Source organism: Dromaius novaehollandiae, chromosome 3, assembly GCF_036370855.1.
Source record: "Dromaius novaehollandiae isolate bDroNov1 chromosome 3, bDroNov1.hap1, whole genome shotgun sequence".
Lineage (NCBI taxonomy): Eukaryota > Metazoa > Chordata > Aves > Casuariiformes > Dromaiidae > Dromaius > Dromaius novaehollandiae.
Genome location: NC_088100.1, coordinates 27,931,796 through 27,946,507, shown reverse-complemented (window position 1 = coordinate 27,946,507; position 14,712 = coordinate 27,931,796). Strand labels below are relative to the sequence as shown.

The following is a 14,712-nucleotide window of genomic DNA, read 5'->3' as shown; positions in this document are numbered from 1 at the left end:
GCAAACTCTGAACAAAACCTCTTTTGTCCTGCCACTTTTTTGTGTCAGATAAGAATATTTGGTTCTGTACATCTGAGGTTCATAAAGCCAACTTGTGATAATGTTTTTTACTGGTTTCCCACTAATAGTTCATGAAGGCGTGAAATAAAACAATAAAGCATTAAACATTGCTACCATTTAAAAGCTGCTATGTAGGGCTGGTTTTATCTTTTGGCACTGTTCATTTATTTAATTACTTACTATGACATTCTGTTAACTTCTTTGAGATATCAGATGAGGCATGTTTCTGTGTTGCCTTGTGTGTGTGAAAAGTTACCAGAAACTCTACGCAGAAGTAACTGTCAGAGCTGGCAGGCAAATGTGACTATGGCGTCACCATCATCTTCAAGAGTCCCTCAATCATAATAACCTGATTGCAACCAAATAGCATGACTTCCAACCTAAACTACATTATTGGGATGTCACCTGACTTCCTCTTGTGTCTCAGTCTAAACACTTTTGGCATACAATTCTTCATAGTTATGATATGCTTCAATCCTATGAGAATTCAGTGCTCATGAATCAAAGTCCTCCAGCTTGACCATACTGAGCTAAAGCAGGATCACCTTTGCAGCCTGTGGGGCACTCTACACTAGCTTGAAATCTTAGTATATGTAAATATAACGTGAAGATGGCTCAGTTCATGGTTCCCAAAGGAGCATATTTGTCTGTCTCAGGCAAACTGAAATTTAAGAATATTATGGCAGGACAGGAATCACCACTGTCATTGAAGGAAGAACTTTCCAGGAGTTGTTCCGGTAGGTGTAGAGCTGCTTCCACACCCAGAGAGGGACAAAAGACATGGACTCTGCTACAATGTCAAGCCCCTTATAATTTCTATGACTTTCACATTCACTATGGCACTAGCAGACTGGAAATGTTGCAGTAAGTAGTAAAGTGTAGTAAAATTTTCATACAACAACATTTACAATTTACATTGTAAATAATATGGCAAAGATCAATTAACTACAGCCTGTAAGCAGTTAATGCTGTATGGGTGTTTTCTTTTTCTTCCATGCATACAGGAATTCCAGAAATCTCTTGGTGCCAAACATTCTGTGTATGATACCACGAATAGGACTGGACGCTCCTTGAAAGAGAAAACCACTTTGGCTGATGACAATTTGAAACTAGATGATATGCTGAGTGAACTAAGAGATAAATGGGATACAATTTGTGGAAAATCAGTAGAAAGGTAAATGAAAAGCCAGTTTAATTGTTTGGCAGGTGATAAGGCTTATGAGAATTCTTTTGGCTTCTGTGGTGTAAGGGTAAAATGAGAAAGGCTAGCTTGTTTGATAATTAAGAGTGCCAAAACAGTAAAATACTAGAAGTGCATCCTCCCAGCTTTCCTGATGCTATGGAGAAGGATTGAGAAAGAGAGCCAGAGAAGCAGCCCTCATCTGTTCAGGAACCTGCTTTGTACTGGTCAGTGCTAATAGAGTGGATAAAGCCCTATTAACTTCTTTGGTAAATTCCCACTTGTGTGGAGTATCCTGCTTGTCTCACACAGGAGCCAATATATTTGAGGTTAGCCCAGGGAAGTGAGATGAACATTGAGCTTTTCAGAGACAGCAGAATGTGTGTGCTCTCTGTAAATGTTCACAGGTTGGAGAAGCATTTTGTACATCCCAGGTGGAACTAAGCTTTTGGGTTTTTTTCACTATTTAAAAAGGGAAACATTAACATCTCTTAGTTGTTGCCATCTTATGTTGAAAAGGTTTCCTTAAAGCCTGTAAGTGATCTGTAACAAAGTTTACTGTTTTGTTGTGTTAATTCTTTTTCCTCAGACAAAATAAACTGGAGGAAGCACTGCTGTTTTCTGGACAATTTACTGATGCTTTGCAAGCTCTCATTGATTGGTTATACAAAATTGAGCCTCAGCTAGCAGAAGATCAGCCAGTACATGGTGACATCGATTTAGTGATGAACCTGATTGACAATCACAAGGTAATTTTAAAAATATCCTTCTTTTTTAATTACTAGACTGCTAGTAAGTGTAGCATTTTAATGCTATCTTTATTTGGCTATTCTGTAATTTTAGAAACATGGAATGTTTTTATAACACAAACATGGCAGCTACAGTGGAAAATGCTATAAAATGTACTTGGAAGAAAAAAAGTTAACTTATTGGCATCAAATAGCTTTCAGATATTCTCTATAATGCTGCCTTCTTGTGCATTATGAATATCATATCAAAAGTCACAAATGCGCATTTATGAATATGTGTATATGAACCAGACCTGGCAAAAATAATTTTACGGGAAATATTTTGAGAAGGAGAAACAGGACTTTATTCAGAGCATCTGCTAAACAAATGTCCAGTGCAATTGTCTTGACTAGAGCAGCCTTTATGGAAAGACAGCAACGAGCATTTCAAACCTCCAGGGCTGCCATATATTCATGTGCAGAAGTAGTTGCGGCACTCAGGTTAGGCATGGGAGTACACAACTGGACGATGGCCCAAGGGACCTACATTGGCAGTCTGCAGCATTTTGTCACTGAAGCGTAATACGGTGTTTTCAGAGATGGGAAACAGTAGGGGATCTAGGATTGTGTCTCTGAATCTGCAGTTCTGCAGTACCAGTGAGTATGTCAGAAGAAACGGCTGTTGGAGATGATAGCTTTGCAAAAGCTACCCGCAGTCAGAGCTCTGGTATCTGGGCGGGTTAGGAGATGAAGGGTTGACCCTGGTTCCATCCATCAGTGATTTTGAGTATTCAAAGACTGTTCAGTGAGGAGGAGATTTTGTCCATCATGGAAAAAAACTGGAAACACAGATGATCTATAAAAATAGCCTGAAATGTACTGGAATTGCTTCTGAAATCTTACTGTATCCCACAGCTAAGTCATAGTGACACAATATGTTGTCACTGTCATATCTTTTAAAAGGTTCCTTTATGTGACTGGAGCTTGTTCTATCTGTGAATGTGAATGTACTCTCACATAAATGTATGAATATGTGGCAAGATCTACAGTCCTACCAATCAGACCCCCAGGTGGGGTTTTATTTTTGTTTTTACAATTTTAACCTTTCTCCTTGATCGTTCGCATTTTATGTGATCTTTGCTTGCTGGAGCAATCTTACACATTTATCACTGTGTCAGATGAATTGTTTTGACACGAGTTTAAAGCCAGTGTGGTTAGGGGGCCAGTTTTCCCATGCATTGCATTGGGATGGGTTGTTCTCAGGACCTGCCTGCCATTTTCCTACCATATTCCATTTTTTTTTAGGATAGGGTAATTTGATCAGAGTCGCATGAACTTTCTTACCATCATAGTTAAAAGACTCTTTGCAAAGATAACATGACAAAACATTCTGTCAAAACTGCAAAAAGTAGAGTGTAAAGATCTTCAGACTAAATGAGCAGAACTTTTGCATTTTGCATCAGTTAGATGGAGATATTCCTGATTGAACTAAGCCCATGTTTTGATATCTTCTTATAACAAATTTTTTTTGTTATTCATTGTATAATTATGTCTTATTAAATTAAACATTTCAAATGTATTTTATGGTGCCTAGGTTTTCCAGAAGGAGCTGGGAAAAAGAACAAGCAGTGTCCAGGCTCTGAAGCGCTCTGCCAGAGAGCTGATAGAAGGCAGCCGTGATGACTCTTCTTGGGTCAAAGTCCAAATGCAAGAGTTAAGCACTCGCTGGGAGACAGTTTGTGCCCTGTCAGTATCCAAGCAAACACGACTGGAACAGGCTCTCCGGCAGGTAAAAGAGTACTACTGATACCACATGCATTTTGTGATAAGCAAAGAAAAATATATTACATGCTAGTTGCCTAAAGTTTTCATTTGCTTTTCTTTTTAATTTATTGAATATCATTTAATTTCATTCAAAAATAGTCATTTTCTTGCACAGGCATTGTTCACCTTGTCTCTGTCCCTTTACCACAGCACATAAACCGAAAACATACCACACCTTTTAGCATTCTTCTTTTTATTATTATTATTATTATTATTATTATTATGGTTGTTAGTTTTTGCATTACTGTGGCAATCATGGTCTAGACCCCTTTTGTCTATACCACACACATGATTTTTTCAGAGACCTTACCATCTAATGATATCATTGAATTTACAGGCAAAAATGAAAGGTAAGACTAACCCCCTTCACAGGAAGTTGGAGATTGGCACCATACCTACTTGTCTTGTGCTTTATTAGAAAGAAGTAAATTTGTTTACTAAAAGCTTGTTTATACTGGCACAAATACAGCGCACAGTGAAATACATTGCAGAGCCTTTGAGTTGCGCTGACTGAGTTCACTCAGGAACTGTATATGCATATTGGCTCCTACCAATCCCAAACGAATAGGTCCATATGTATTGGTTGCAAACCTGAGGTAATATGTCTGCACAGCTCGGCACTATGAAGATGTTTGAGCTTGGGCTGATTCTAGCTTGGGGCTCCTTCTGTGACAGCGACGTATCCATGCACAAAATTCCTGCCCTGTGATTCCCAGAACACTGTGTTTGTCCTGCTGCCTGGTCTCTCAGCAGGCACAGTCCTGAACTACCTCAAACACTGATTGTGTTTGAATATGGCAGTGCCCAAAGGTGTTTTCTTGTTTTCTTCAACCATAAAGGGGTTAGTCAGCAACAGCCTCTCAGCTAATTTTGCTTAACCAGTGATTTAGGCTATGCAGAAAATACAGTTCTCATCTCTCCAGCTGGTTCATGAAAGCACCTCCCGTGTAATTTGTCAGCACAAAGGCATGACATTCTCAGCTGAGCTGCACATGCACTATGAATCAGATGGCTAAAAGCATGAACAGGCTTTTAGACTTCCTACAATTTTTTGAGACGCATGAGATGTTTCTACAGTTATGAAAATGTAGTACTGTATATCATTGACTTTTTAATGGAAAGTTAATGTGCCACTACTGCTCCATGATCAGTGACTCCACACCTGGGCTCCGTCTCCTTGTATAAGCTGCACTGTGTCTGTCAGGTCCCCTCAAGAGTGCCATTGCTGTTTGTTTTTTAATAGGCAGAAGAATTCCACTCTGTTGTTCATGTTCTTTTGGAGTGGCTGGCAGAGGCTGAGCAGGCTCTTCGTTTCCATGGGGTCCTTCCAGATGATGAGGAGGCTTTACGTACACTAATAGAGCAGCACAGGGTAAGCAAGAAAATAAAGAGGATCCTATTCCTTCTAATACATCTATTACAGAGTGGAAATAAAGGGAACAAAGCAAAATCTAGCTCATGTATTCAAATCCAGTATCCATGCTTTGTCTTTGCAACTGTTTTTATAGAGAAATTAGAAATGTGCTGGATTTGAATTTGGTGCCCATACATACTGTGGGTTCTCCTAAGTCATACTGGTTTACTAAGAAAATAATGAACATTTAGAAAGTTGCTGTAAACATTTAGAGATGGATTCAGAAAACTCTGTGGAACAAATGCTGCCTGACAATTATAACACAAAGTGTTACAGTAGCAAAAGTATATCTGTCTTCTTAACACCATTGAACGAACCACCCTATACTTTTTCTTGAAGGTCATCTGTAAGTGTCAGCAGAATGATGTTATCATCCATTAACCTTCTGTCATGATAAAACACCATGCTGTCACGCTTCACATGCATTAGGTACTGAAATATTGCAGTGCCATAGGTACTGCAGATACTATATTACAAGCCATCAAACTGACTTTGCAGTAATGAAATGGGAAAATGGCTGAGTGAAGAGCATAACTAAAAAAATTAGGGGTCATATCTTCCCTCTCGATACAAAAGGCTACACACACAAACATTTGTGCCCATGCAAAACTCTTCTTAAAAATGAAATAGTAATAGTACCAATAATGTAGTGTAAAAACAAAAGTGTCCATGATATTATAGAACAAATGATAATAGTAATGGATTTATTCATTACTGCTCTGAAAAAAGTTATAACAAAACATACACGGAAATGGAACAGCAAAAAGCATCTTGTTTTAAGTGAGTTTGGGAAGAGTATTATGCAGAGGAATGCATGCAGGGTGTGACTATCTAACTGTTGATAACTTGGGAGTTTTCAGGGTACTAAGACAACAGCGTGAGTTTTGAAGTTTTCAAATTTAATTTAGGACCATGGGAACTAGGTGCTATTCTTTAGCTGGCAAAGGTACATATATCTCGACATATGTTGATATCATGGAGAAGCTGGCAGTAGCTACCAGGTGTCTCTGAAGCAGTGAAATTGCCCTTTTACCTGCCTCTCCTTCACATCTGCTTCTTACTTTCCTTTTATTATTTTGGTCTTCTGAGTACAGGGGAAAGAACTATCTGAATGAAATCTTGGTTCCACTGAAATCATTAGAAAAAATGTTGGTGGTAATGGAATTTAAATTTCTGTTTCTGCAATTCATATTAATTAACAAAATACTTCTGTAAAAAAGTGTAGCCACATACTACTTAGAAGTTTTTAGTAGACTTTAGAAGATGTTCTAGCAGTCACATTTTCTTTCTAAAGGACAAATAATAGAAATACAGAAATTGTCGATCTAGGAAAAATCATGGCACAGCTTCTTCACCACTCAGTAGAGATATTCAACAAAATCATCCTGGAATGATTGGTATCTTCTCTTATAGCCATAACATTAGTTTTTAAGGAGCAGAAAAGAAAATAAGGGACAAGGTAGTTCACTGATATTACTTCATTTTCTATTTTTATTGTATCGCTGCAATATTCTCAAAAGAGATTACTATGACATTATTTAGATAAATATGAAATGTGTCTTCTTTTTATAATACACTTTTTAATTCCTCTAAAATAGTTCTAATGCATTTGGATCAAGCTATGTGTTGAAAGCTTTCTTTATTATAGTATTTTATCCAAATTGTCCATCTTTATGGCCATTACTTAGTTTTTTCTTGAATACTGCACATGATTTAATGACTTCTACTTGCCTCTAGCAGAGAGGTTCTCTACCACTCACCATTGTCTCTGTGGACTGAGGTACAGTGGGTTAATGCACTTCATTAGTTAATGAGGGAGATGAATTTGTTCTCCCATCTCCTCTCTTGTGAATGTATATTGTGATTCACTAAACTGCCACAGACTTCAGCACACTTGGTATTGAAGCTTAATACACTGTATGTATTGAAGATTTAAATTTTGAGATATTCTAGTAGAGTTGTGTGGGGAATATATAGTGTTGTGTGTGCCCATTTTCTTCCTGGCCCCAGCTTATGTTGGTAATCTCTCCCTACAATCCACACTGACTTTTCCAAAACCATTTTGAGCTGAGATATTGCAAGAATTCATGGGATTTTATCACCACCAGAGAAGACCTGGTACCGTGATTTGTTCTTAAACTCTGCCATTAATCTAAACTTAAGTCAAACTTATTTAATACACAGCCTACCTATTCCAAGCTTTTTGAATGTGATACAAAAGAACTTTTTTCACATTTATTTCATAATACTTCCATATTTATCTTTTTAAATTCACTGGATAGTCTAATTATGAGTTGTCTTAGAATGCATTTTTACAATGTTTAGGTGACTCTCAATTTTCTGATATGATTTTCTAACGTGACTTAGCTTATCTTTAATTTCTGAAATCTAAAATAACCTTTTAGGGGAGGGAGAGAAGAAGAGTTAAGTTAAACTTTCAGAGACATGGCTGCCTTTCGTAGCCCAATTAAAGATGCTAAAGCATAATGAACAATTCCACTGGGCACTGAAAATTGGTGGCAGGCTGAGTTAAGGGTACACTCACAAAGACATGCAGACTTGCACAAAATGTAGGCATAACAAATGTTATGACATAACAAATGATGGAGATGCAAAAACTTTGGAATAACAATAATCCAAAAAATAGAAATGTGAACTACAGAAAGGATGGGAATTGCTAAGCCTGTCAGGTTTTTTTTTTTTTTTGCTTTCTTCCTCACTTTGATTTTGATCTTGCCACCTCTTCCTCTTTGTAGCTACCTAGGAGCATCAATGGCTACAAGCATGAGTACTCAAACTACAAACATTATTATTCTGTTTTACAAGATTTTTCCCACATGACAGTACCTTTGAAGCCAGCTGGTTAATTAACAGTCTCTGTCTCTCCCCTCTCAACTGCTGAGTTTTCAAGTTTTCACATTTGTGTTAAGTTGGCAGAGCTGCTTCTGAAGTCCACTATCACCTTGTCTTAGCATGTAATCATAGTTGGATGTTTCCATTCTCTGTTAGGAGCTTGGTAGTTTATTATGAAGAATTACTATAACTGACCAACAAGTTAAGTTGTCATTAATGATTCTAACCATTGCAGAGCAGATTTACAGCACTTCCAAAATGATGCCATATTCTTTCTTTTTTAATAAGAGCATATGTGTTTCAAATATGTACAATATGTTGGGCTATGAAGGAATAACAGGCTGGGGTAAAGGTTTTAAAGCTTCACTTAGTAGTTTATGTGGAATATATATATAAAAACATATATAAATATTTTAAATGTTTCTCATAAAAATTAAACTTGCCTCTTACTTTTGTCTTGCCTACTGAATCTGTTCAAGCTTTGAGTGATCCAGAGGTCTGTGACCTTCCAGATTACCCATTTACATAGAAGTTACTCAGATTTCTCTTTCAACTTTGGCCACTATCTAATTCAAATTGGTGCTTCTGATTAGGAATTTATGAAGAAACTGGAAGAGAAAAAGGCAGAACTGAATAAAGCAACAGGTATGGGAGAAGCTATCCTGGCTATCTGCCACCCAGATTCCATCACAACCATTAAACACTGGATAACAATCATCAGAGCCAGATTTGAAGAGGTCAGTATATCTCAAGCCATCTTCACTGAAACAGTCAGTCTTTAGTTGGAACATAGCTGGCAATTAACATGGTAGTTCTACTGAGAGGAAATGATTCAGCTATTGAGAACTAAACATTTAAAATACCCACAGTGAGGCATGTGAATACCATGCTTCCATAGGTTTTCTTTTAAAGCTTAAAGGACTTAAGGAACTAAAGCAAATGGTCAAGTTTCTTTGTTTGTATGTATTAAAGGAAATACTGTCTGACACTTGTCATGTGAGGAAAACTGATAGTTTCTAGGGAGCAACTTAAAATACAAGAAAAAAATACAAGGCAAACTTGAAACATCATTTTCTAATTGCATTAGGGAATATTTGAGTGCAACGTATTTTTAAGCTGGGAGATTTCTGAATGATTTAAGCAGCTACAAGGAGGTTTCAGAAGACACACCACATGCCCAGCTGCTAAAGGTGGCATTTTGTGTGTGTATTAAGTTTAAAGAAAAACAAATGCTAGTATTAGCAAAGTATGGCTTCAGGAATGCCCAGAAAGAAGACAGACACCCTGCTCCCCCCCCACCCGCCCCAGGCCTATATGATTCACCAATTTATACATAGTGTTTCATCAAGTCCTTAATAAGTTGCCAGAACTCACAATTCTCTGCATTAATACCTAGATTTGAGTATTTATGACAGTGTGGTTGAACTGGGAATTTTAGGTACCTAGCACCTTTAGTAATCTAGCCACCTTTGATAATCAAGCATCAAGAAGGGTGGGAGGAAGATGGGGGTTTACAGTTAGTATGGCAATTTAAAATAAGTTTCAAAGAATTCCAGATGTGCCAATATTCACGCATTGATTTATTTATCAAGGTATTAGCATGGGCTAAACAACATCAACAGAGACTGGCAGGAGCTCTGGCTGGACTTATCGCTAACCAGGAGTTGCTGGAAGCTTTGTTGTCCTGGTTACAGTGGGCAGAGACTACACTTAGTGAAAAAGATAAAGAGGTTATCCCCCAGGAGATTGAGGATGTTAAAGCGCTCATAGCTGAGCATCAGGTAAGGCACATTAAATGATATGTGTCTCCTGCATATTTCACAGCTGATGCTCTCATCTCAACTTTGCTGTGTAATTGAGTGTGAATCTGCTTAGCTTTTTCCTGCTTTAGTCCTTGAATCACTTTCTGGGTACTTATGTGTGTGCTTTATGTGTATATGATGTGCTTGTGGTTTATTTAACACAAGGAGGTAAGAAGCAAAAAAATCCATTTAATGCGGCATTGTTCTAAAAGCAAACCTAGAACTCTCTGTAGGAACAAGGATAATAACCATCAAAAACCCCACAACATATGAAATATGTTATAGTGTGCTGCCTTAGAACTAGTGCTGCAGTGTGGCTTTACTGACTAGATTTCAAAAATATGTTTTATGAAGTGCCTGAGAGAGCTGCTGGTGCAGTGAATGCTCATAAGCATACCCCAGCTTACATATCAGAGCTTAGTGACCTCATTTCTGTGACCTGGAGTCTGCACAGGAAAGGACAGCTGAGAACTCACGAGACAAAGATCTGTTGTACATCACCTCACCATACGCAGTTAAGAAATCAAGGAGTTGGGCAGACTGTTTTTAGATTTAGGCTATGTTTAATAGCCAGGCTGTGGTGGTCCTAAAGTGTTACTAAAAGCTTATATTGCTGATATTTCTTGCCTACAAAAAAATACTTTATCTGTGGGGTTTTTTTTGTGAGGCTGGCATTATTAGAGTCTCTCTTTTTCAGTGCCAATCTTGTAACTTTAGTGTTTTGATATTGTGTTTTTCATTCTTGTGGTCACTTTTGTGTATTGTTAATTAAAACAGCCTTTATTCGATTGCAGACTTTCATGGAGGAAATGACCAGAAAACAACCTGATGTGGATAAAGTTACAAAGACCTACAAAAGAAAGGCACTTGAACCCACGCCAGTACAATCTCATATACCTGTCCTTGATAAGGGGAGAGCAGGAAGTAAGTAATGAAGTATTTTGGGGCAAGTCACATACACCATTGCTCTGTCTATAAGGATGACTGATTATGAATAACCTAACAGGTATGATTAGCATCAGAACACTCATGTGAAATGGGGTGAAATTCTCTCTTTGCTGATTTTTCTCATTATATATTTTTCATTGTGATGAAACTGCTTTTTATAGCAGACTGTGTATTTAATTATGCTGATAGATAAGATATGACTATGAGACTTACTGGAATTAAAGTTATATCAATTTGTTCTGAAAATATAAAGAACATCATAACATTTAAAAATTTGTCCGTACTTCCTGAATATGTATTTTATTCTATGTAGACTTTTGTGTGCTAATAAACCTCCAAGAATGTGCACAGGTTGATTGTTTGTCAACCTACTGTTATTTGAAAGTGCAAATAACTTTTTTACACACAGATGTAAGGACAAAATTTTGCTTTTACTATCTATGAAATGATATGGGAACTATATTAGGAAGTCTTCCTTTCAGCCAAGTTTAATGGACAGTGAATCTTCAAGTTAGGAATTTGCTTTTTGTATTTTTATATATACTGACCTGTTTCATTTTTAGATATACTTTGCCATACATATTGGAATCTGCTTCTAAAATCATGCTATTTACTTAGTAAAGCTGTCTTAGAAAGGTTTTTCTTAAGTTGCTATTTAACTTGTGCAGCTTCACTGGGTACAGCCAGTAGTAGCTACCACTAACTAGACAAAAGCTAAGTAGTTTAACCACAATGCGGTCCTGACCAAGCAATGTGAAAAGTCTCATTAGAAAGAATCATACCAGAATTTGGGCTCATTATTTGTGACAGGAAAAGTAGTTTTAGGAAGGTCTAGTATCCTTCATATGAATGTTTTGTTTGAACTGGGTGAGACTTTTTATGTATTACTGTGTTTTAACAGGAAAGCGTTCCCCAACACCAGGCATATATCCATCAGCAACCCAGGCACAAATTGAAACCAAGAATCCAAGGGTAAACCTTTTAGTCAGCAAATGGCAGCAAGTCTGGCTTCTGGCCTTGGAAAGAAGAAGAAAACTTAATGATGCTTTGGACAGACTTGAAGAGGTCAGCAAAGGACTCTACAGAATATACATACTCTGCGTAATTTTGTTTAACGCTGCATTTCCTGGATCAAACTGGCAGTACTGTAAACCTTCCACTTTTGTTGTATGATACGGCTATCTGAAAACACTGAAATACCTTCCCTTTAAAAGCTGTCATTCTCATTGTAACTGAGTCAAGATTCTTGAGGACCTATATGAATGTTTTAAAAAGCCAACTGTTTAAAAGAATGCAGATAGTATCTCTCTCATTGATTTTCTAAAATTACTCATTTCAACTGAAAAAAGCTCTTTCTCTTTTTTTATTAAGTTGAAAGAATTTGCCAACTTTGATTTTGATATTTGGAGGAAAAAATATATGCGGTGGATGAACCATAAGAAGTCTCGTGTGATGGACTTCTTTAGGAGGATTGATAAAGATCAGGATGGAAAGATAACAAGACAGGAATTTATTGATGGAATTCTTTCTTCAAGTAAGTTTTAAAATTAATTTAATGATAAGCTTCAAGGCATCTCATGATAATTTATTGTCTATATAGTGTATACTACATGGCCCATTATGTTAGAAGGTCACAGATTTCTCCTTCGAAGTCACTGATTATAATTAATTTAGACTATAATTATTTTATTTTAAAATATTTCTAGAGTCTAGAAACTCTAGTTCTAAGAACTCTTTTCCATTGTGAATCAGATTACAAATGGCACATTTATACTGTTGTCTACCTAACAGTTTACTGGTTTACTGGACTCGTTTTGTCATTTCTACAGTGCACTAGCCACTTCAGTGGTTACATTTCATTGATTAGTCAGAATAGTAAAACATACTTTATAAAAGCTACAGATAATTTTCAAAAGCAGTTCTCATGAATCACATGTTTTTTATTAAAGTATTTAGTAAATGGAATACTTGCAATTACAGAAGGAAACCATGTAATCTCTGAAACCAGTGTTTGTCATTTGTACTCATGAGTATGTTTGTATACCTGTATAATGTGGATCAAAATGTCAACAAATCAGAGCTAGGAAGGGACTTTTCCTAGCTTTCCTTTTGGATTTATTTTCCTTATGTATGTACAGTTGGTGGTAATGTAAGCCTTCCGCATAGAATCTGTGATCATGTATTCCTTTAGGATTTGACTCATAACAGACAAGGGCCTACTATTTAAAACAATCTTTTACCTTCAAGTCATGGAGACTTTTGCTTTTAGCATTGAAGATTCAGAATTGGATTGCTTTTAACATCTCTTGATAAAGTCTTTCAGTAGGAGTATATTGCAAAATAGGTATTTTTCCCCTGCTTTGGGAATGCAAAACTATAATATATATGCCCATAGCTGTTTGATTTGGACTGACCAAAGTTGAGAAAAAATCCCTAATACCACCAAGGGGTTATGCAGCTTACTCATTTAACTCAGCTGGTATCAGCTTGTTTCTGCCAAATATCCGTGATTTAATCCCTGTTGACTATCCTGAAATTTTATTTGACCATTTCATAAAGCATCTTTATGTAGGTTAATACTCTGCTGCTGATGAACTTGATCTAAAGAAGGGTTTCACAAAACACTGTCCATGTTTCTGAATTGAGAGGCCTTGCATTCCAAATATATTAGCATTAAAATTCTTCCATGACTTTTCCTCACTAACAATTTATCTTGTTATCTCTGGTATTTTATGTGTTTTGGAGGTCAAGAATGCTATAAAATATTTCCATCCTACAGTTTCATCTGTGCCCTCTCTTGTGCATTGCTCCTCAAGCCACACTATGATACTCATTTTTATACAAAATCTAGGTAACATGGGCGATCCATTCCTTTTTTCAGAAAGATTCTTTTACTCCTTTGAATTCTGTAGGCATTTTGATAAACATTATCTTTCACTTAGTTCCTCAAAACCTTTAAGATCTGTGATAAAGCCATTCATTGTAATGGGATTGAAAAGCCAAAAAACTTAGCTTCGCTTGTTGTCTTTTGTCTTACAGAATTCCCAACAAGTCGACTTGAAATGAGTGCTGTTGCGGACATTTTTGATAGAGATGGTGATGGATATATTGACTATTATGAATTTGTAGCAGCTCTTCATCCAAACAAAGATGCATACAAGCCTCTCACAGATGCTGATAAAATTGAAGATGAGGTACACTTTCTGCTTCCTTAGATAGCAAATCCTATTCTACCATAGTCACATTTTTTTAATATTTAATTTGATTTTCCTGTCAATATAATTTGCAGTTTTCCAGTTACATAAGTCTTTCAAAAATGTGATATTAGCAGTAAAGTAATTATCCAGTTGTGATTTTTTTCAGGTTACAAGGCAGGTAGCTAAATGTAAATGCGCAAAGCGATTTCAAGTGGAACAGATTGGGGATAACAAGTACAGGGTAAGTCTTACTAAGGACCTTCTTTGCTCTTTCAGCTTACAGATTCTCCATATGACATGGCTATGCAAGGAATTAGGTTATATTCATTTACAGAAATCTTGTATGACATTTTTCTTACTTTCAGTTTGTCTCAGTTTTGTATGAATTTTTCTTTTTAGAACATTCAGGCTAATAATGTAGATAAATGCTGCTGCATTTATTAATTTTCGCTGAAACTACAGAAACTATTTTCAATGTATGGGAATTTTTAAAAGCTAACTGCATACATACATAAATAAAACAGGTCCTTCAAATCCAAACTTCCTGTGAATATCCAAAGTGTTTAAACTGTAGCTGGTTTTCTTTTAGTATCATAAAAACATTGACTGATATTTTCATCTATGGTATTATGTTATACTTCAAAAATGTCTGGCTAAAGTGTATTCTATCACTTTCACTCCCCACTTGTCATTTTATTGGAGCACA

General features: G+C 36.5%; 1 protein-coding gene across 17 annotated transcripts in view; it reads left to right on the top strand.

Moving 5' to 3' along the window:
• The window catches only part of LOC112996840 (dystonin), a 306,620-nt gene that overhangs the window by 278,856 nt on the left and 13,052 nt on the right, over positions 1 to 14,712 (top strand). For all 17 annotated transcript variants that reach the window (XM_064508599.1, XM_064508595.1, XM_064508610.1 and 14 more), the window contains 11 exons: positions 1,065 to 1,234; positions 1,830 to 1,989; positions 3,563 to 3,757; positions 5,036 to 5,164; positions 8,653 to 8,796; positions 9,652 to 9,840; positions 10,656 to 10,785; positions 11,711 to 11,874; positions 12,181 to 12,343; positions 13,849 to 14,003; positions 14,173 to 14,247. In XM_064508599.1, coding sequence (XP_064364669.1) covers positions 1,065 to 1,234; positions 1,830 to 1,989; positions 3,563 to 3,757; positions 5,036 to 5,164; positions 8,653 to 8,796; positions 9,652 to 9,840; positions 10,656 to 10,785; positions 11,711 to 11,874; positions 12,181 to 12,343; positions 13,849 to 14,003; positions 14,173 to 14,247 — 1,674 coding nt within the window. The remainder of the gene's footprint in view (positions 1 to 1,064; positions 1,235 to 1,829; positions 1,990 to 3,562; positions 3,758 to 5,035; positions 5,165 to 8,652; positions 8,797 to 9,651; positions 9,841 to 10,655; positions 10,786 to 11,710; positions 11,875 to 12,180; positions 12,344 to 13,848; positions 14,004 to 14,172; positions 14,248 to 14,712) is intronic.